The sequence below is a fragment of the Bombina bombina genome, chromosome 1, assembly GCF_027579735.1.
Source record: "Bombina bombina isolate aBomBom1 chromosome 1, aBomBom1.pri, whole genome shotgun sequence".
Lineage (NCBI taxonomy): Eukaryota > Metazoa > Chordata > Amphibia > Anura > Bombinatoridae > Bombina > Bombina bombina.
In genome coordinates this window covers 606,487,410-606,510,386 of record NC_069499.1, presented here as the reverse complement: position 1 = coordinate 606,510,386, position 22,977 = coordinate 606,487,410, and the positions used below count along the sequence as shown (strand labels likewise).

General features: G+C 36.8%; 1 protein-coding gene across 4 annotated transcripts in view; it reads right to left on the bottom strand.

Moving 5' to 3' along the window:
- The window catches only part of LOC128645753 (diacylglycerol kinase delta), a 245,823-nt gene that overhangs the window by 124,254 nt on the left and 98,592 nt on the right, over positions 1-22,977 (bottom strand). For 3 of the 4 annotated variants that reach the window (XM_053698976.1, XM_053698975.1, XM_053698977.1), the window contains one exon: positions 5,410-5,520. The exons of the other annotated variant lie outside the window; for it this stretch is intronic. In XM_053698976.1, the coding sequence (XP_053554951.1) occupies positions 5,410-5,520 (111 nt within the window). The remainder of the gene's footprint in view (positions 1-5,409; positions 5,521-22,977) is intronic. 4 annotated transcript variants of the gene reach the window in all.

The window sequence follows — 22,977 nt, the reverse complement described above, 5'->3', positions numbered from 1 at the left end:
TTTTTTGGACTAAACTTCAGGCACCTTTACACCTTTGTGCTATTCCTTTTTGACCATTTTCCTTTCTGTCAAATGACTGGGGATTATGGGTAGGGGTGTGACACTTTGCCTCCTACTGCTGGCCAGGAGTGATATTCCCCTAGTAATTGATGACGTTGTGAACTCTCCATATCCTGAAAGAAAGAAATTTATCAGGTAAGCATAAATTTAATTTTTTGTTTTTAAATAAATAATTGTATATATATATCTGATAAAAAAAAGGTAAAAATATATATGAATACAGGTATAGATTTTTACACTCCAAAGTGTATATATATATATACATGTGTATATATGGGTATATACACACACACACATATATATATATATATATATATATATATATATTCACCCATACACATATTTAGACAATTATAAATACATATATATATACACACACACTATAGCCCTTTCCATTCAAATGCCTTGTCATATACCATATACCTTTTAACCCTTATAAATATTTTTATTAATATTTATATACATTTTTTTATTAGATAGTGTATATATCAGTGTAACACTTTATTTTTATTGTATTTACGTTGTGTTAGTGCACTTTGTTTTTCCAATTCTTACTCTTTACGCTATGGGGGGTAGTTATCAAGCCGTCAACCTCAAATATGCTGGAATTCCGCAGCGTATTTGTGGCGAGGTTGATTCGCCTTAGTTATCAAAGGCTAGAGACCGGCAAAAGTAGAATTTAGTGACGTAAGCTTCGATCCGCCGGACTCAGTCCGACACAGATCGATTCTTACGTCACTCCAGATGTTCCACACACAAGTGCGGCACAATCTGACTACTTTTGCTAGTTATCAAATAACTAGCAGGTACGCTATGCATTTTTCCGGCCCAGCGTACCTGGTTTTCAATCCGCCACCCTGGAGGCGGCGGATCCCATAGGAATCAATGGGAGTCTGACCATAGCGAAAGTTCATGTTCGCTGCTGCCAGACATCCCATTGATTCCTATGGGAGCTGTCTACACCTAACACCCTAACATGTACCCCGAGTCTAAACACCCCTAATCTGCCCCCCTACACCGCCGCAACTATATAAACTTATTACCCCCTAAACAGCCACTCCCGGAGCCCACCGCAACTCTAATAAAATGATTAACCCCTAAACCGCCGCTCCCGGAGCCCACCGCAAGCTATAATAAATATGTTAACCCCTAAACCGCCGCTCCCTGACCCCGCCGCAACTATAATATATGTATTAACCCCTAAACCGCCACTCCCTGACCCCGCCGCAACTATAATATATGTATTAACCCCTAAACCTAAGTCTATCCCTAACCCTAACACCCCCCAACTTAAATATTAATGAAATAAATCTAAATAATATTTCTATTATTAACTAAATTAATCCTATTTAAAACTAAATACTTACCTTTAAAATAAACCCTAATATAGCTACAATATAAATAATAATTATATTGTAGCTATCTTAGGATTTATATTTATTTTACAGGCAAATTTAAATTTATTTTAACTAGGTATAATAGCTATTAAATAGTTATTAACTATTTAATAGCTTACCTAGCTAAAATAAAGAGAAATTTACCTGTAAAATAAATCCTAACCTAAGTTACAATTACACCTAACACTACACTATACTTTAATAAATTATTTCTATTTAAAACTAAATACTTACCTGTAAAATAAACCCTAAGATAGCTACAATGTAATTAATAATTACATTGTAGCTATTTTAGGATTTATATTTATTTTACAGTTAACTTTGTATTTATTTTAGCTAGTTAGAATAGTTATTAAATAGTTATTAACTATTTAATAACTACCTAGCTAAAAGAAATACAAAATTACCTGTAAAATAAATCCTAACCTAAGTTACAATTAAACCTAACACTACACTATCATTACATTAATTAAATAAATTAAATACAAATAACTACAATTAAATACAATTACATAAACTAACTAAAGTACAAAAAATAAAAAAAGCTAAGTTACAAAAAATAAAAAAAATAAGTTACAAACATTTAAAAAATATTACAATTTTAAGCTAATTACACCTAATCTAAGCCCCCTAATAAAATAACAAAGCCCCCAAAAATAAAAAATTCCCTACCCTATTCTAAATTAAAAAAGTTCAAAGCTCTTTTACCTTACCAGCCCTTAAAAGGGCCTTTTGCGGGGCATGCCCCAAAGAATTCAGCTCTTTTGCCTGTAAAAGAAAAATACAACCCCCCTCAACATTAAAACCCACCACCCACATACCCCTAATCTAACCCAAACCCCCCTTAAAAAAACCTAACACTACCCCCCTGAAGATCATCCTACCTTGAGTTGTCTTCAGCCAGCCGACCCACCGATGGAACCGAAGAGGAGATCCGGAGTGGCAGAAGTGATCCTCCAAGGGGCGCTGAAGAAGTCTTCCATCCGATGAAGTCATCATCCAGGCGGCGCTGAAGAAGTCTTCCATCCGGGCGATGTCATCTTCCAAGCGGCGCTGAAGAAGTCTTCCATCCGGGCGATGTTATCTTCCAAGCAGGGTTTTCAATCTTCTTTCTTCAGGATCCATCTTCATCCCGCCGACGCGGAACATCCTTCTTCCCCGACGGACTAACGACGAATGAAGGCTCCTTTAAGGGACGTCATCCAAGATGGCGTCCCTTCAATTCCGATTGGCTGATAGGATTCTATCAGCCAATCGGAATTAAGGTAGGAAAAATCTGATTGGCTGATTGAATCAGCCAATCAGAATGAAGTTCAATCCGATTGGCTGATCCAATCAGCAAATCAGATTGAGCTAGCATTCTATTGGCTGTTCCGATCAGCCAATAGAATGCGAGCTCAATCTGATTGGCTGATTCAATCAGCCAATCAGATTTTTCCTACCTTAATTCCGATTGGCTGATAGAATCCTATCAGCCAATCGGAATTGAAGGGACGCCATCTTGGATGACGTCCCTTAAAGGAGCCTTCATTCGTCGTTAGTCCGTCGGGGAAGAAGGATGTTCCGCGTCGGCGGGATGAAGATGGATCCTGAAGAAAGAAGATTGAAGACCCTGCTTGGAAGATGACATCGCCCGGATGGAAGACTTCTTCAGCGCCGCTTGGAAGATGACATCGCCCGGATTGAAGACTTCTTCAGCACCGCCTGGATGATGACTTCATCGGATGGAAGACTTCTTCAGCGCCCCTTAGAGGATCACTTCTGCCGCTCCGGATCTCCTCTTCGGTTCCATCGGTGGGTCGGCTGGCTGAAGACAACTCAAGGTAGGATGATCTTCAGGGGGGTAGTGTTAGGTTTTTTTAAGGGGGGTTTGGGTTAGATTAGGGGTATGTGGGTGGTGGGTTGTAATGTTGGGGGGTTTGTATTTTTGTTTAACAGGCAAAAGAGCAGTTTTCTTTGGGGCATGCCCCGCAAAAGGCCCTTTTAAAGGCTGGCAAGGTAAAAGAGCTTTGAACTTTTTTAATGTAGAATAGTGTAGGGCATTTTTTTATTTTGGGGGGGCTTTGTTATTTTATTAGGGGGCTTAGATTAGGTGTAATTAGCTTAAAATTGTAATATTTTTTAAATGTTTGTAACTTATTTTTTTTATTTTTTGTAACTTAGCTTTTTTTATTTTTTTGTACTTTAGTTAGTTTATGTAATTGTATTTAATTGTAGTTATTTGTATTTAATTTATTTAATTAATGTAATGATAGTGTAGTGTTAGGTTTAATTGTAACTTAGGTTAGGATTTATTTTACAGGTAATTTTGTATTTCTTTTAGCTAGGTAGTTATTAAATTGTTAATATATCTAGCTAAAATAAATACAAAGTTACCTGTAAAATAAATATAAATCCAAAAATAGCTACAATGTAATTATTAATTACATTGTAGCTATCTTAGGGTTTATTTTACAGGTAAGTATTTAGTTTTAAATAGAAATAATTTATTAAAGTATAGTGTAGAGTTAGGTGTAATTGTAACTTAGGTTAGGATTTATTTTACAGGTAAATTTCTCTTTATTTTAGCTAGGTAAGCTATTAAATAGTTAATAACTATTTAATAGCTATTGTACCTAGTTAAAATAAATTGAAAGTTACCTGTAAAATAAAAATAAATCCTAAGATAGCTACAATATAATTATTATTTATATTGTAGCTATATTAGGGTTTATTTTATAGGTAAGTATTTAGTTTTAAATAGGATTAATTTAGTTAATAATAGAAATATTATTTAGATTTATTTAATTAATATTTAAGTTGGGGGGTGTTAGGGTTAGACTTAGGTTTAGGGGTTAATAATTTTATTACAGTGGCGGTGGTGTGGGGGGGCAGGATAGGGGTTAATAAATTTATTATAGGTGGCGACGGTGTAAGGGGGGCAGATTAGGGGTTAATAAGTTTAATATATGTTGCGGCGGGGTCCGGGAGCGGCGGTTTAGGGGTTAAACTATTTATTTAGTTGCGGTGAGGTCCGGGATCAGCAGGATAGGGGTTAATAACTTTATTATAGGTGGCGACAGTATAGGGGGGCAGGATAGGGGTTACTAGGTATAATGTAGGTGGCGGAGGTGTCTGGGAGTAGCGGTTTAGGGGTTAATACATTTATAAGAGTTGCGGTGGGGTCTAGGAGCGGCGGTTTAGGGGTTAATAACTTTATTGAGTTGCGGGGGGCTCCGGGGGCACCGGTATAGGGGGTAGAACAGTGTAGTTAGTGTGGGTGCTTAGTGACAGGCTAGCAATAAAGCTGTCAAAAAGCCGAAGAGCAGCGAGATCGGATGAGTGATAACTCTCACAGTCCGCTGCTCATCGCCCCGTACTTGGTGCGCGGCTTTTTGACAGATTTATTGATAACTTAGGCGAAATTTTGCAGGTCCGCGGCGGCGATGGTAGGCGAGCTTAGGCGGGCGTATTGAACCGGCGAAGGCAGGTAAAGTAGACGCGTTGATAACTAGGCCTCTGTGTCTGAAGCTTGCAAATTTAGATTGCGCTCATGTTTACATTAAATTTGTAATACATGCGGAAGTTAGCGTGATCGAGATATTGGTTATCCCGACTCACGCACACAATATCGCGCCACTTGTAATCTGTAAGCTTATACTGTTACTCAGTTTTTGCTGTATTGCATGATTAAGAATCCTTAATTCTATCAGAGTCTCTATCAGAGCTGACTGTCAGTCTATCTTACTAAAGGTTTCTCAGTGAGATAAAAATAGATCTTTACTTTCATTTTGGTTTTAAAAATAAAACAGCATCATTTTTACTTCACTGTACTCCTCACTTCACACAATATAAGGAAGTGGCTGATTCTTTACACTACACTACTTTTTCTCAGCTCCAGTAACAAGCAGAAGTTATGTGAGGGCATCAGTGCAACATAAGGAGTGACTATATAGACATAATTGGGGGGCACCTTGGAGTCCTTAGCATAGTACAGGGTCCTCCCACGCAGTTTAAAGTATCTCCTCTTCCATCGTTGGAAAGAGCTGGTCTGCTTTAGTAGGATTCCCTCCTTTACACTTTTCTGCAAAGAAAACATTTGTATATATAACAAACACACTTCTAATAGTCTACCAGGGTTTGAGAACTGAAACTGTCAAACCAAAAAAAAAAAACATTTTTGATCTCTGCATTTTTTTTGTATTGTGTTCTGCTTGCAAAGCAAGTTTTCCATTGAAATTGCAATACCGTGTTAACTTACTAGAGAAACTGTTCATTTGAGGTGAAAGGTGGCTCTTCCGATACATATGTAATATTGTATATAGTGTTGTGTTCATTTGTAAAGCTATCTGACTTTGGATTTCCATATGAAAATCTCATCATATATCGTTTGTCTACAAAAAATAGTTTGACTTATGTAGATTTTTTTTTTGATTGGCTTTACAACTAGATTTAAATCTGTCACCATGGATCAATTCTACTAACTGGAAACTGACAGAAAAGTTAAAATTAAACTTTGATGAATCAGATAGAGAATGTAATTTTAAGATATTTTAAAATGTATTTCTATCATCAAATGTATTTTGTTCTCTTGGTATCCTTTGTTGAAAAGCAAACCTATGTTGGCTCAGGAGCAGCAAAGCACTACTGGAAGCTTGTTAGTGATAGATAGCTACACACATATATTATTTTTCTTTTTGTGCTTTCATTTGCCTTTAAACCTTTATCAAAAAATAATCTTAAAAACAGGGACACTTTAATTCATTAAAGTTAACAAAAACGCTTATTTTTTTAAATGCTTACACAGATCCTCCGCCCACATAACTTTAGCAGATCGATGACGAATGTGGCTTCCTCCAATTATTGCATTTTCCACAAGCTGAACGCCAAAGAGTGCACGCAGCAATTGGAGAAAGACGGATACGTCATCAATCTGCTAAAGAAAGCAGGAGATGAGGGCAGAGGATCGGCGTTAGGTATTAAAAAATAGAAGAGTCTTGGGGGCGGAGCCAACTGCCAAGCGGAGCAGACGCTTTTACACAGAGCTCTCCAAACCAATTCTATATTAAGCTACTAAAAGCCATTGTTTCTTAGGAAAATACTTAACTCTTGTTCTATCTACATGCCTTATGGAGTGGTACCTAAACCTACTCATTTGGCGGAGACTGAAGAGAGGAAGCTCCGACACAACGCTCTGGTATGAAGCAGCTCTGAACCACTGAAAAACCGAGCCGCCATCTTAGGCATCATCTTCTTACCATCATCTTCTTACGGAATAGTCCGCACTAACATCACATAGCAAGCCGCAGACTCACAAGCCAATGGGACAAGACCTAGACCTGCAACCAGACTTCTCCTATTCTTAATTTTGCCATACCTGCCTTGCTTAATGATATTTTCCTTTTCACGCTCAGAGCTGCTGAACCCCCACTTACCCCCCCCTGGTATCTGGGCTGAAAACTATTGAAAGACAACAATAGGTGACAGTCCCTGTAACACTTTCCGGAAGCTGCTTATATATAACTATCTTAATCTCACAGAGATATGGAGCCTGTAATCAAAGGGGAGGATGTGATACTACATCGATCAGCAGACCATTTTACCGATCTAAAGCAAAGCCTCCTAGCACTGATGGATCTTGCCAAACATCTACCACAAGCCTCACGGGCGACTCTGCAACAGGGGAGTGTGGGGATCCCCCCAGGAATAGCTAAAAAGCACTATACGAGAGACAGTGAAAAATCCATTAAGCAAAACGCTTCAAGGATGGAGGGTACACCGTTTTACGCTGAGACCTTGAGCACCGCAACATTCTCTCATAGCTGCCCTGCGATTGAGCTATTCATTGAAGCAGCTAGAATTGGGCCACATACTACCTTACTACAGGAGCCCCCCAGATATGGATGGGAGAAAATACCCAGGATAGTGACCTGAGAAGGAACGCAGGTCACTATCCTATTTCACCCAGGACTTTCTCGCCTCCCTGTCAGTGCAGATAAGGGACCTCAGGGAATCACGGAGCCTTATTTGTATCCTGGTCCTATTTTGTCTTGCCTGCCCAAAATCTGGAGTGGGTTAAACCCTCTTACTTACTTACTTACATAACCTTCTGGGTATCAACCTGGACACTAATAACTTTTCCCTAATTTACATGACCCTCCTCCCCTTGTTACATTCCTAGTATGAATGAATAGTTAAGTTCTACCATGCGGTTCTACTTTATTTAATTTGATGTGGTTTTGAAAGGTAATATGACACTGTTTCCTTTACTTGCTCCTCGACCATATTGGAGAGTAATGTTGAAGTTTTATAGACAGGATTCATAGAGCTCCTTTAACAATAGTAAAACTATACTTTTACATGAAGATAATATACCTCACATGCATAGAACCTGAAGTGTTAGCTGCAATAACAGCGATAGTTACAGCCTGCACTGCTCTCCAGAGAGTACCCTCAATGTTTGTGATTTTGACTCCTACTAGGCTACTATACCTACCTCAGTGAACATTAACACGCCACCCATTTTCTTACAGATTGGCGATTTCTTCAGAGCTTCATTCACATGTCGCATAGGTTCTTATTTACTATCTCTCCCCTACCACAATCCACCCCCCATATCTGCAATCTTATAGATTTAAACATCTGCTTACTAACCAACACGGACTAACTCTGAGAGGTCATTTTTTCTTAATTTAGAGCAGTCTTAGAATGTTCTCTACTGAAGATTTAAAACACATATATGAGTATAGTTCATATACAGCTTGAATTGACATACCACAATTTACTTTTTTGCCCCTAACTCTCTACTTGTTTATTCATTTATTCACTTATTTTTGTCTTTCTTCTCCTATTCCAAACCAATGAATTAAAGTGCCCCTTTTTTAAGATTATTTTTGATACTGGGCTTTAATTCCTTAAAGTTTCCAATCACTGATTCTGTTCTGATTGAAAGACATAAAAGTGTAAAAATTAAAACCCTCTATTTCATTAGAAACATTTTATTTTTATACATAAATCCTTTTTCACTGTATGTATAACATCTGTGAGGTTTAAACAAATAGTTAAAGTGATAGTAAAGTTAGTGTTACTTAATGATATATATATGTAATCAGAGTGCATACATATGTATATGTTTACCTTTCAATTCAAATTTATTCAGGCCTGAAATGGTTAAATCAAATCCGTTGTTAGGATTCCTTACCTCCACCACTGCCAGCCCACCTGGAAGTAGACTTTTTTGAAGCAGAGATGTTTTTACTGCTCATCCAATCTTCTTACAAGCCATACGGCTAGCATAAAGCAATGCCTTTTGTGATGTTATGACTAGCTGTATGGCTTGTAAGAAGATTTACATTAAAGGGATATGAAACCCAAACATTTTCTTTTGTGATTCAACAGAACATACAATTTTAAAAACGTTTCCAGTTTACTTCTATTATCAATAATGCTTAGTTCCCATGATATTCCGTGTTGAAGAGATACCTAGGTAGGCATCTGGAGCACTACAGGACAGGAAATAGTGCTGCCATTTAGTGCTCTAGATAACATTCTTACAAGACTGCTGCCATATAGTGTTACAGAAATGGGCCGTCTCCTATGCTAAGCTAATGTCCCTGCTTTCCAATAAAAGATACCAAGAGAACAAAGAAAAAATGATAATAGAAGTAAATTAGAAAGTTGTTTAAAATTGCATGCTCTATTTGTGAATCATGAAAGAAACATTTTGGCTTTCATGTCTCTTTAAAGGGACATTATACACTCATTTTTTCTTTGCATAAATGTTTTGTAGATGATCTATTTATAAAGCCCATAAAGTTTTTTTTTTTAAATAAATGTATAGTTTTGCTTATTTTTATATAACATTGCTCTGATTTTCAGACTCCTAACCAAGCCCCAAAGTTTTATGTGAATACCGTCAGCTACCTTCTCCAGCTTGCTCCTGTTTGTGTAAAGGGTCTTTTCATATGCAAAAGAAGGGGGGGGGGGGAGGGTCTTATTTCCCACTTGCAGTGGGCTTTCCAGCTACCTTTTCAACAGAGCCAAACTGACAGCTTCTAAGTAAGTTTTTAAACAGTTTTATACTGGATTTTTATATCAGTATCTGTGCATCTTATTCTTTATAGTAGTGTCTATTACATGCAGTTATATGAAAATGAGTGTATACTGTCCCTTTAAGGAACACTAACTCTACGATTGCTTTAAATTCTCACATCCAGTTCACTCCTGTGCTGTTACGGAGCCAGACATAGCTAGTAATTGGTGCATTCATATATGTACACTGTTTCTGATTGGCTTACTGACCATGTCCTTTGCAGGAGAGGTAAATGCATTTGTTGGACTTATTGTTAACCCCTGCAACATAAGAAGACAGGATTTCTTAATCAAAATAAAATGCTCTATTGAAATAGAGCATTTTGACACTTTTTGTCCTTTTAAAGGAAATAGAAGTCTGCTGCTTCAGAAGTATTTCTTCACATTTTCCCCTTAAGTTGCATGATTTTCAGGATATTGCAGAGGAAAACAACAGTTCCACATTGAAACATGTCATAAATTATATAATTGATTTAACCCATTCAGTGTTATGTGTTGTAGTATGGATTTTTTAACTGTATTCTGCTGCTTGCACTAAAAGCTCATTAAATCATAGCCAGTATTTTAGGGAGAATGTACTGTAAAATGTTCTCCCCTTTAAAGGGATATGAAACCCAAATTATTTATTTCATGATTCAGATATAGCATGCAATTTTAAACAACTTTCCAATTTACTTCTATTATCTAATTAGCTTCATTCTCTTGATATCAATCATTTGCTGAAAAGCATATTTAAATAGGCTCAGTAGCTGCACATTTGTGTCTGCACATAGATGCCTTGTGTGATTAGCTCACCCATGTGCATTGCCATTTCTTTATAAAAAGGACATCTAAAGAATGAAGCAAATTAGATAATAGAAGCAAATTGAAATGTTTAAAATTGTATTCTCTATCTGAATCATGAAATAAATATTTTGGGTTTCAGGTAGGGATGGGCGAATGTGTAAATTTCCGATTTCGAATGTTAGAACGAATGTTATTACCGAAATTCGAATTACAAATCCGAATGTTGATACGAATGAATATTCTTAAAAAATCTATAATAGAATACTATTTACAGTTTTTGAATGTCACTTTCGAATTTGAATGTTTATAATTCGATCGAATGTCCACATTTGAAACTATTCAGAAGTTCAATAGTTCATGTGGTAGTGAATCTAGTACATTGATACATAATAGATACAAATATATCAATTTGAATGTTTCTATTTTGATCGAATATTGCATAATTCGAATATTACATCTAAAAAAAGCATTAGAAATACTATTACAAATATATAAATTCGAATTTTTCTAAACGAATATTTTGGAATGTAATCGTAAAATTTGAATATTGGAATGTTATGTAAACATTGGAAATTCGATTCGAACAAACGAATGTGTTAAAATTCGTTTCATTTTTCGAATGTTGCGAAACATTCGCCCATCCCTAGTTTCAGGTCCCTTTAATGTGTTTCCAAAGATCCATTTCCCCTGGAGTCAATTAATTTAAAAATAGCTAATCTACCTTTATTTTGTCTTTTGAAATAACTGATTTTGCCTGATGAAGCTATCTATACTAAAAATACACATTCTGCAGGATTCTTTATAAACAAGCTAACAAGAGGCATCAGCAGGAAAGCAGAAATCATCCCAATAGGAAATGAGAGAGAGCCCAGTCCCTTTAAAATGGTGCCCCTGCAGCAGTAGTTTGCAAAACAATTAACTGCTTGAGTAAATTGTCCCTTTAAGTGTTTTTATCCAAAAAAAATACATGGCAGATTTTTGTTAGAGAAATGTCTTTAAACCACTAGCCACTACCACGTTGCACATTACAATATCATTTAGTTGAGTAATTTGTTTTCCTGTTTGCTGAAAGACAACAGTGACCATAGGACGTTTATGTCATGACAGACTAAATTAAGTGCACTACTAAAGGGGATAAATATAGAAAAAATGCATCTAACACTATGGGCTAATTTCTGAATACTGGGAGGCTGGATTTAAATTTAAATAAATGTTTAAATTCTAAATGCATTTTGACTTCATAGATTTGTATACTATAGAACAGTAGCTTTTACTACTCGTTAACGTTCAGGATCTTTGTGGAATGAAGTAACACGTTTTAAAAAGAAATTCAATATTCTTGTAAATGAGGGATTTTGATGCTTAATATAATTATATACAGGGAGTGCAGAATTATTAGGCAAATGAGTATTTTGACTACATCATCCTCTTTATGTATGTTGTCTTACTCCAAGCTGTATAGGCTCGAAAGCCTACTACCAATTAAGCATATTAGGTGATGTGCATCTCTGTAATGAGAAGGGGTATGGTCTAATGACATCAACCCCCTATATCAGGTGTGCATAATTATTAGGCAACTTCCTTTCCTTTGGCAAAATGGGTCAAAAGAAGGACTTGACAGGCTCAGAAAAGTCAAAAATAGTGAGATATCTTGCAGAGGGATGCAGCACTCTCAAAATTGCAAAGCTTCTGAAGCGTGATCATCGACAATCAAGCGTTTCATTCAAAATAGTCAACAGGGTCGCAAGAAGCGTGTGGAAAAACCAAGGGGCAAAATAACTGCCCATGAACTGAGAAAAGTCAAGCGTGCAGCTGCCAAGATGCCACTTGCCACCAGTTTGGCCATATTTCAGAGCTGCAACATCACTTGAGTGCCCAAAAGCACAAGGTGTGCAATACTCAGAGACATGGCCAAGGTAAGAAAGGCTGAAAGACGACCACCACTGAACAAGACACACAAGCTGAAACGTCAAGACTGGGCCAAGAAATATCTCAAGACTGATTTTTCTAAGGTTTTATGGACTGATGAAATGAGAGTGAGTCTTGATGGGCCAGATGGATGGGCCCATGGCTGGATTGGTAAAGGGCAGAGAGCTCCAGTCCAACTCAGACGCCAGCAAGGTGGAAGTGGAGTACTGGTTTGGGCTGGTATCATCAAAGATGAGCTTGTGGGGCCTTTACGGGTTGAGGATGGAGTCAAGCTCAACTCCCAGTCCTACTGCCAGTTTCTGGAAGACACCTTCTTCAAGCAGTGGTACAGGAAGAAGTCTGCATCCTTCAAGAAAACATGATTTTCATGCAGGACAATGCTCCATCACACGCGTCCAAGTACTCCACAGCGTGGCTGGCAAGAAAGGGTATAAAATAAGAAAATCTAATGACATGGCCTCCTTGTTCACCTGATCTGAACACCATTGAGAACCTCTGGTCCATCATCAAATGTGAGCTTTACAAGGAGGGAAAACAGTACACCTCTCTGAACAGTGTCTGGGAGGCTGTGGTTGCTGCTGCACGCAATGTTGATGGTGAACAGATCAAAACACTGACAGAATCCATGGATGGCAGGCTTTTGAGTGTCCTTGCAAAGAAAGGTGGCTATATTGGTCACTGATTTGTTTTTGAATGTCAGAAATGTATATTTGTGAATGTTGAGATGTTATATTGGTTTCACTGGTAAATATAAATAATTGAAATGGGTATATATTTGTTTTTTGTTAAGTTGCCTAATAATTATGCACAGTAATAGTCACCTGCACACACAGATATCCCCCTAAAATAGCTATAACTAAAAACAAACTAAAAACTACTTCCAAAACTATTCAGCTTTGATATTAATGAGTTTTTTGGGTTCATTGAGAACATGGTTGTTGTTCAATAATAAAATTAATCCTCAAAAATACAACTTGCCTAATAATTCTGCACTCCCTGTACAGTAATTTTACAGACATTAGATTTTTAAGCAGACAAAATCAATAAAAAAAATTCAATCAATTTCACAAATATTTATGCTACATAATAAATAAGCCACATAATGAGATATATATGGACACTTCTTGTACATTCACTAAGGATGAAGAAGTTTATTGGTATAAAACAATCTAGCAGCTGTTATATTATTTGCTGACGTGTGGATCTAACTCAATACAACTGTTTTGTTTTTTTCTGAATGGATAGCTTTCTTTTTTAGTAAATTTAAACCCATATCATTTGATATATGCTGCTTTTGCAATGGTTTATCAAATTCTAAAACATTGTATAAAATTGAATTATATCACACTAACCAAGTAATTTGAGGATTCATTTAATGAAACTGCTTCAATTACAACATGGTCCATAAGATGACAAAGTAAAGTTACACAGAATGCCTAAAAATGTAATCAAATGGGTATTTGCTTTTTACATTTCAGCATCAGAATCTTAGTAAAGACTCCAATATATATGGTAAAATCCCACATATTTTGTAACAGAAAACCAAAACTAGTCTTTTTTGTTGTTTTGATCAGAATGCTGCATAGAGACACCAGACCATTGCAGGGGCTTGCATCCTATGGTTGTATAGGCAAATTTATTAATAAAATATTTTACCAGGAAGGATACATTGAGATTTCTCTCATTTTAAAATATGCACTGGGTCCATAAAACATTGCATTGATACAAAAATTCAAAAACAATAATAATACCCAATATATGCAAAAAATTTACATAGAACAGGTAGGAAATATATAATCAACCATTACAGGTGCATTCTGTTTTGAGATATGTAGAGAGGGATCTCTTAAAGGATATTAGGTTCGGGGAAGGTTTGAAAGTGTGCTGGAGGTCATTCCATAATTGTGGTGCTCTGTAGGAAAAGGAGGATCGAGCTGCTTTCTTTTTGTATTGAGGCAAGCTAAATAATGTACTGGTATTGGATAGGAGGTTATAGGAGGTGGGAATAGCCGGGGAGAGCATTCTGCTCAGGTAGGGTGGGAGCTTCCCAGAAAGGCTCTTAAACACAAGGCAGGAAAGTTGGAGGGTGCGTCTGGATTCCAGCGACAGCCATTTTAGTTCTTTTAGCATGTAACAATGGTGGGTCCTGTGGTTACATTGTAGCACAAAGCGGCAGAACGAGTTATACAATGTATTAAGTTTATTAAGGTGAGTTTACGGTGCAGGTGCGTATACTACGTCCCTGTAATCCATGATAGGCATCAGTATTTGCTGTACAATCTTTTCCTTTACTGTAGGGCTGAGGCAAGATTTGTTTCTGTACAGGGCACCTAATTTTGGATAAAGTTTAAATGCAAGTTTTTCTATGTGGAGGCCAAAAGATAGATTAGGGTCTAACAACATACATCCAAGTATTTGAAAGAGTGGACTGCGGTCAGCGTGCAATTGGATTTTGTTTTGATGCGTAGATGGGAATTTTGTAATTTGTGTAATTTAGGACCCATTCCAAAGATCATTGTGACAGTTTTGTCAGTGTTTAGGAAGAGTTTGTTTTTTGAGATCCATTTTTCTACCTCTATGAACTGGTCTTGGAGCACTGCTCTAAGATGCGGCAGATCAGATTTGTTTGCATAGATTACCGTGTCGTCTGCGTACATGTGTACAGTTGAGGATTTGCAGACATTAGGCAGATCATTTATAAATAATGTGAATAGTAGGGGGCCGAGAATGGAACCTTGGGGAACACCACAGAGTCACTGTTAGAAATGGAGACATATTGTGATCGATCTGATACATATGATCTAAACCAGGTTAACGGACAATCAGCAAAACCAGAGTTTTTTAGTTTGAGCAGTAGTATGTCATGGTCTACTGTGTCAAAGGCCTTTGCAAAATCAAGGAAAATAGCCCCAGTTAGGTCTCCTTGTTTCATGCCAGTTTGGATGTTGTTGCAAACTTTTAGGAGGGCAGTTGTAGTGGAGTGATTTGGTCGAAAACCTGATTTATCAGGGGTCAGATAATTAGAAAGTTGGTAATATTCGCATAATTGCATATGGACGCATTTTTCTAAGATTTTTTACAATACTGGGAGCAATGATATAGGGCAATAGTTAGAAACCAAGGTTAACTCCCCACTTTTATGAATAGGCACTACTCTTGCAGTTTTCCAGAGTTTGGGTATGTATCCAGACATCAAGGATTCGTTAATTAGGGTTGTGACAGGCTTAGCAATTGCCAGCGCACTGAGCTTCAACAGCATTGCTGGGATTTGATCAGGTCCAGACTGGTTTTTCATTTTTAGATTATTAAAGGGACAGTCTACAATAGAATTGTTATTGTTTTAAAAGATAGATAATCCCTTTATTACTCATTCCCCAGTTTTGCATAACCAACACTGTTATATTAATATACTTTTTACCTCTGTGATTACCTTGTATCTAAGAACCTTCTTCCAGCCCCCTGATCACATGACTGTAACTGTTTATTATCTATTATCTTGCAGTTAGCATTGTTTTGTGCTAAATCTTAAATAACCCCCTGTGCCTGAACACAGTGTTATCTATATGGCTCACGTGTACTCTCAGTCTCTGTGTTGAAAAGAGATTTAAAAAGCCTGTGATAAGAGGCAGCCCTCAAAGGCTTAGAAATTAGCATATGAGTCTGCCTAGGTTTAGTTTCAACTAAGAATACCAAGAGAAAAAAAGCAAATTTGATGATAAAAGTAAATTGGAAAGTTGATTAAAATTACATGTCCTATCTGAATAATGAAAGTTTAATTTTGACTAGACTGTCCCTTTAAGGTGTTTCTTAATGACATTGGTGGTTACAGGTCTAAAATTGAACTTCTCTATATTGGGTCTTTGCTGTTTTAGTGGGGCCTGATCCACATTTGTAGTTTCAGGATGCGTGCCATTTATTAGTTTGTCAATCAGGGTGGTGGAGCATCCGACAAAATAATTGTTAAATGCATTTGCTACTTCTAAGGGGAGTTGCAGGTTTTGGTTGTCCACATTGACAGTGGAGGGTTGGGAGTGGATTGGTGGATTTTGTAAGTTATTTACAAGTTTCCAAAACTTTCTAGGGTTAGATATGTTATTGTTCATATTTTCACAGAAATATTGGGCCTTGGCCAATTTTGTTTGTTTAGTGCATATATTTCGCCATAGTCTATATACACAGTGATCGTTCATAGAGCCAGTATGCTTGAACTTTGCCCACAATGAATCCCGAAAACTGGTACATTTGAATGAGGTCAGCTGTGATCCAATTCAAGTGTGGTCCTTTTACTCTCACCTTACGCAGCGGGGCATGTAAATTCCAAACTTGTAGGAGTTCAGACTGAAAGAATTCAACTATAGAGTCTAGATCTGGGATTAGGTTTAATCTGTGCCAGGGGAGGTTCTTGATGTCATTTAGAAATGATTGAATATTAAATTTTTTGAAGGACCTGGTGATTTTAACCTTGGGAGAGGATTTAGTTGCCTTTATTTTGCACACGCAGTACACTAAGCAGTGGTCACTGAAATTGTTAGGGAGAACACCTGCCTCCTGGATTCGGTCGGGAGAAGTGGAGAGAATCCAGTTGAGCAGGGTATGATTATGGCTTTTGATGTTTATGCGAGTTGGGGGGGATTAATTGCTTTAGCTGCAAAGATTTAAACAGCGAGTGACAACTATTATTTTTTGGATTCAGCCAATCAATATTAAAATCTCCAAAAAACTAAATTTAACTTTTTGGGTTTTAAGCTATAGATTCACTAAGGAGATGTGCTATGTCCGAAATGGAATGCACAGTGGAGCTAGGTGGGCGGTAGATTCCTGCAACAATGATTGATTTACTGCATGGGATCTCAATTTTGCCAGAAAGGAAATCAAAGGTGGCAGGAGAGCTCGATTTTTGTATGGGAGTGAACTTTGTGGAATTGTCAACATAAATTACAATGCCGCCTCCTCTCTTTGCTCTGTCAATTCTATGGCATGAATACCCATGCATTGCAATGGCAGAGTCAGGTATTTTTGCAGTTAGCCACAATTCAGAGATCACAATGATTTTGGGCTTGTATTGTAAACACCAAGCTTGCAGTGCATCGATTTTTGGTAGTAAGCTGCGGATATTACAGTGCACAAAGGAGAGGCCTTTTTTAGCTGGAAGGCTAGGAATGGAATTTGCTGGGGGACCAGGGTTAGACTCTACAGCATTTGCAAGGGCAAGTAACATAAGGAAAAGGAATTTGGACATAGTTTTTGTTTGGCCATATAGTGAATGGGATACTTTATAATTTATCAGCAGATAAGTTACAGCAACTGACCATATGCATATATTAAATGCTATCATTTAGCAGAGATAACTTTTAAAGGGCCACTGTAAGTAAATATTTTCTATGCCTGTTACTAACTAACTACCCCAAATACGCTTTTTATCAATAGCATTTCATTAACATATCTCTACCATATATCAGAAATCTTGTCTGCAAATTTAATTGTTTTCCAAACCCACTTTGTGGGTATCCTTTGCTCCGTACCAATCCGTTTAAATACCTAGGTTTCAAAATGGCGCTTTAAATTTGGTCTGCGCATGCGCAATTTTATGCAACGTCACCGCAAACATCACTCCCTGGAAGACTGCCTGGAAAATAGTAAACATTGTAATTCTTTGAGGGTAACTTCGTCTTCAATAGGTCATATTGCGCATGCGATGCAAATAAACGCAATTTCATTGGTTTAAGTATTTTGAACATGCAGTACCGAAAATAGTGGACAGGATAACGTGACATCATCAGTGAATAAAAGATATAACTTTTATAACGTTATGAAGCTTTGTTTTAGAGAAAATATAGATCAGTAGGTTTTAATTAATGTTTATTAACTTTAATATGTTAGTTAATTGGCTTAAAAATGATAACAGAAAGTAATCCTTTAACTAAAGTAGTTTTGTAAATTTAAAGGGTCAGTGTTCTGTAAAACTGGATTCCCCATAATATATTTCCAATTACTTGTCATACCAGTTGACGAATATAAAATATATGGGAAATTGTTCCTTTAGAATTATTTTTGTATATGAATTAGTTGGTTTTGCTGTTTGAACCCACAACCCATTAAAATAGGCTGAGCTTGCAATTATTGGGCGCAATCCGATATAGATCGTAGTTTGCGGAGCAAGCGAGGGAACCCGCGTCACCCGCAGTTTCAGCTCGCAACTCAAGCTATCCCATATATGGCGCCGTCAGATGCTAACGTGCCGTAAGTCGGATAAACCAGCGATGTCCAGAAATCTGCGCAAGTACAAATTTCTGGTGTCGCCAGTGACTTACGGCACGTTAGAAACTACAAAACCTGACTAAAGTCTAAATCACCCGCACTGTCTAACATGCCTCCCTAACATAGCCCGACACGTCTAACCCTCTATCCGCTATCCCCCCTCACTATCCTAACAATAAAATATGTATTAACCCCTAAACCGCCGCTACCTAATAAAGTTATTAACCCCTAAACCGCTGCCAGCTATATTAAATCTATAACCCCCTAAAGTGAGCCCCTAACACCGCCGCCATCTACCTTACCTACCCCCTAAAGTAAGCCCCTACCCCGCCGCTATCTATATTAAATTATTTAACCCCTAATCTAATCCCCCTACCCCGCCGCCATCTATATTAAATTATTTAACCCCTAAAATACTAAACTATCCCTACCACTAAACCTAAGTCTAACCCTACAAATAGCCCTGAAAAGGGCTTTTTGCGTGGCATTGCCCCAAAGTAACAGCTCTTTTGCCAGCCCTTAAAAGGGCTTTTTGTGGGGCATGCCCCAAATAATTCAGCTCTTTTGCCAGCCCTTAAAAGGGCTTTTGGCGGGGCTTTGTCACAAAGTAAACTGCTCTTTTGCCTACAATCTACATCCCCCTACACCGCCGCCATCTATAATAAATGTATTAACCCCTAATCTAATCCCCCTACACCGCCGCCAGCTATATTAACCCTAATTATATTAGGGTTAATATAGTTAATATAGTTATTATATTATATATATTAACTATATTAACCCTAATTATATTAGGGTTAATATAGTTAATATCGTTATTATATTATATATATATATATATATATATATATATATATATTAAGTATAATAACCCTATCTAACTCTAACATCCTAACTAAACTCTTATTAAAATAAATCTAATATTAATATTATTAATTAAAATATTCCTATTTAAATCTAAATACTTATCTATAAAATAAACCCTAAGATAGCTACAATATAATTAATAATTACATTGTAGCTATGTTAGGGTTTATATTTATTTTACAGGTAAATTGTTAATTATTTTAACTAGGTATAATAGCTATTAAATAGTTATTACCTATTTAATAGCTACCTAGTTAAAATAATTACCCAATTACCTGTAAAATAAATCCTAACCTAAGTTACAAATACACCTACACTATCAATAAATTAAATAAACTACAAATATCTATCTAAAAATACAATTAAACTAAACTAAACTAAATTACAAAAAAAACAAACACTAAATTACAAAAAATAAAAAAAAGATTGCAAGATTTTTAAGATAATTACACCTATTCTAAGCCCCCTAATAAAATAATAAAGCCCCCCAAAATAAAAAAATTTCCCTACCCTATTCTAAATTAAAAAAAAGTTCAAAGCTCTTTTACCTTACCAGCCCTTAAAAGGGCCTTTTGTGGGGGCATGCCCCAAAGAAAACTGCTCTTTTGCCTGAAAAAAAAACACAATACCACCCCCCAACATTACAACCCACCACTCACATACCCCTAATCTAACCCAAACCCCCCTTAAATAAACCTAATACTACCCCCCTGAAGATCTCCCTACCTTGTCTTCATCCAACCGGGCCGAACTCCTCATCCGATCCGGGCGATGTCTATCCAAGCGGCAAAGAAGAGGTCTTCATCCCAGCGATGTCTTTATCCAAGCGGCAGCAAAGTCTTCTTCCATCGGGCAGCATTCTTCCATCAAGCGGCATCTTGAATCTTGAATCTTCTCTCCACCGACGCGGAGCATCCATCCCGGCCGACGACTGAACGACAAATGAGGTACCTTTAAATGACGTCATCCAAGATGGCGTCCACCGAATTCCGATTGGCTGATAGGATTCAAGTTCAATCCGATTGGCTGAACCAATCAAATCTTGTAATCTTTTTTTTATTTTTTGTAATTTAGTGTTTGTTTGTTTTTGTAATTTAGTTTAGTTTAGTTTAATTGTATTTTTAGATAGATATTTGTAGTTTATTTAATTTATTGATAGTGTAGGTGTATTTGTAACTTAGGTTAGGATTTATTTTACAGGTAATTGGGTAATTATTTTAACTAGGTAGCTATTAAATAGGTAATAACTATTTAATAGCTATTATAGATAGTTAAAATAATTAACAATTTTTTAGTTTATAATATAAATTAGATTTATTTAATAAGAATTTAGTTAGGGGTGTTAGGGTTAGATAGAGTTAATATAGTTAATATAAATACTATAGTAACTATATTAACTATATTAACCCTAATATAATTAGGGTTAATATAGTTAATATATATAATGTAATAACTATATTAACTATAATATACTTAGAGTTAATATAGATAATATAGCTGGCGGCGGGGTAGGTAGATTAAATTAGGGGTTAATAATTTTAATATAAATGGCGGCGGTGTAAGGGGCTTATATTAGGGGTTTATACCATTAATATAGGTGCGGTGGTGTAGTGAGGGCAGGTTATAGGGCAAAAGAGCTGTTAACTTTGGGGCAAAGCCCCGCAAAAGGCCCTTTTAAGGGCTGGTAATACTTTATGGATATTAGATTAGGGGTTAATAATATTAATATAGCTGGCGGCGGTGTAAGGGGTCAGATTAGGGGATAGATCAGGTAGATGGCGGCGGTTTTAAGGGCTCACAGTAGGGGGTTAGTTTATGTAGATGGCGGCGGTTTAGGGGTTAAATACTTTATTAGGGATTGCGGCGGGGGATCGCGGTTGACAGTTAGATAGACATTGCGCATGCGTTAGGTGTTAGGTTTATTTAGCAGCTAGTTTAGAGAGTTACGGGGCTCCAATAGTCAGCGTAAGGCTTCTTACGGCTGCTTTTTGTGGCGAGGTGAAAATGGAGTAAGATTTCTCCATTTTCGCCACGTAAGTCCTTACGCTGTATATTGGATACCAAACTGCGCGGGTTTGGTATACCTGCCTATGGCCCAAAAAACTACGGGCGACGGCAGAAATATACGCGCGTAACTTCTAGGTTACGCCGTATATAGGATACCAAACCCGCGCAAATGCGGGCGACGATTTTTATCGGATCGACCCCATTCTTTGTTTATCACTGTTTCACACTTTCAATGCCTCCTTATGTTATCTCTGACTTTATACTCAACAACAATTAAAAATGAAATTTGAATGCTTATCTACTCCCCCAATAGGGAGTGTAATGTTTTCTCCTGGTTATCAATACATAGCTTTTCCAAAGCTAATACTTATGTATTGAAATTGCCAGTATAGGTGGAGATACAACAGGCATAGGCAGTTATTTCAAATAACAAAATAAATCTAAATAAGCTATCTGTCTATAATCCTTGTAATACACTAAAGCAGGGGAGAAAGTGTTACAATACATTGTCCCTTTAAAGGACCAGTAAACACAGCAGATTTGCATAATCAACAAATGCAAGATAACAAGACAATACAATAGCATTTACTCTGAATTTCAAATGAGTAGTAGATTCTTTTCTAACACATTTCAAAGTTATGTATATTTCCACTCCCCCTTTACCATGTGATAGCAATCAGCCAATCACAAATGCATATACGTATAGTCTGAGTTCTTGCACATGCTCAGTAGGAGCTGGTGACTCAAAAAAAGTGTAAATATAAAAGACTGTGCACATTTTTTTTTAATGGAAGTAAATTGGAAAGTTGTTTAAAATTACATGCTGTATCTGAATCATGAAAATTGAATAAAACCTGAGTGTCCCTTTAAGCATAGACAAAAGTGATTCTGATAAGGAGCGAGTTTTCTCCTCTTCCCTAGGTGTGTCTTTTTCTCCCTCTTTTGCAATACTTTGTTATACGCTTCAGAGAATTAATGGGTATGGTGTACACAGGGCCATAGGCAGCATTCAGAAGCTTTTCATTTTCATCCCGGCCTTTCTGCTAGAGCAGAATTTTTTATTTCTTATTTCAAAAAATATTTTACCTCAAAAACACATGACACACTCTGTCTCCATTCCCTTGTTCCTACTTAAAGGGATATTAATTTCTTTGTTGCATCTAAAAGAGCACATTTATAAATGAAATGCCAATTTTAGTTTCTAAAAAATTATGTTATGTTAATGCACTGAGCCAAAAAAATAAAAAATAGTTTTTATGCCTCTGGGTCATGTCACACTGTTTTCCAATAGAGCTGTGGCGGTTTTCCAGTTGTGCGTACACTTGTACTTGCTGATACTGAAAACAATCAAACAGCTTTTATGCAAAACCAAACAAAGGAACAAACAAGGCTTTTCATAAACATAAAACAATTTGTTTGAGTTTCATTTTGCCTACAAGTGGATTTACACATCTTTGCTATGGGGAAAATATATAAGTTGAAAGAGCAGTGTAGCACTTTTTCTAGGGGTTTTGGGGGCCACATAAGTAGTCCCTGGCTTCAAGTCATACTGATCACCAATAACTGCTTTAGAGTTCTATAGCTTCTTGATATTCCTGAGTAT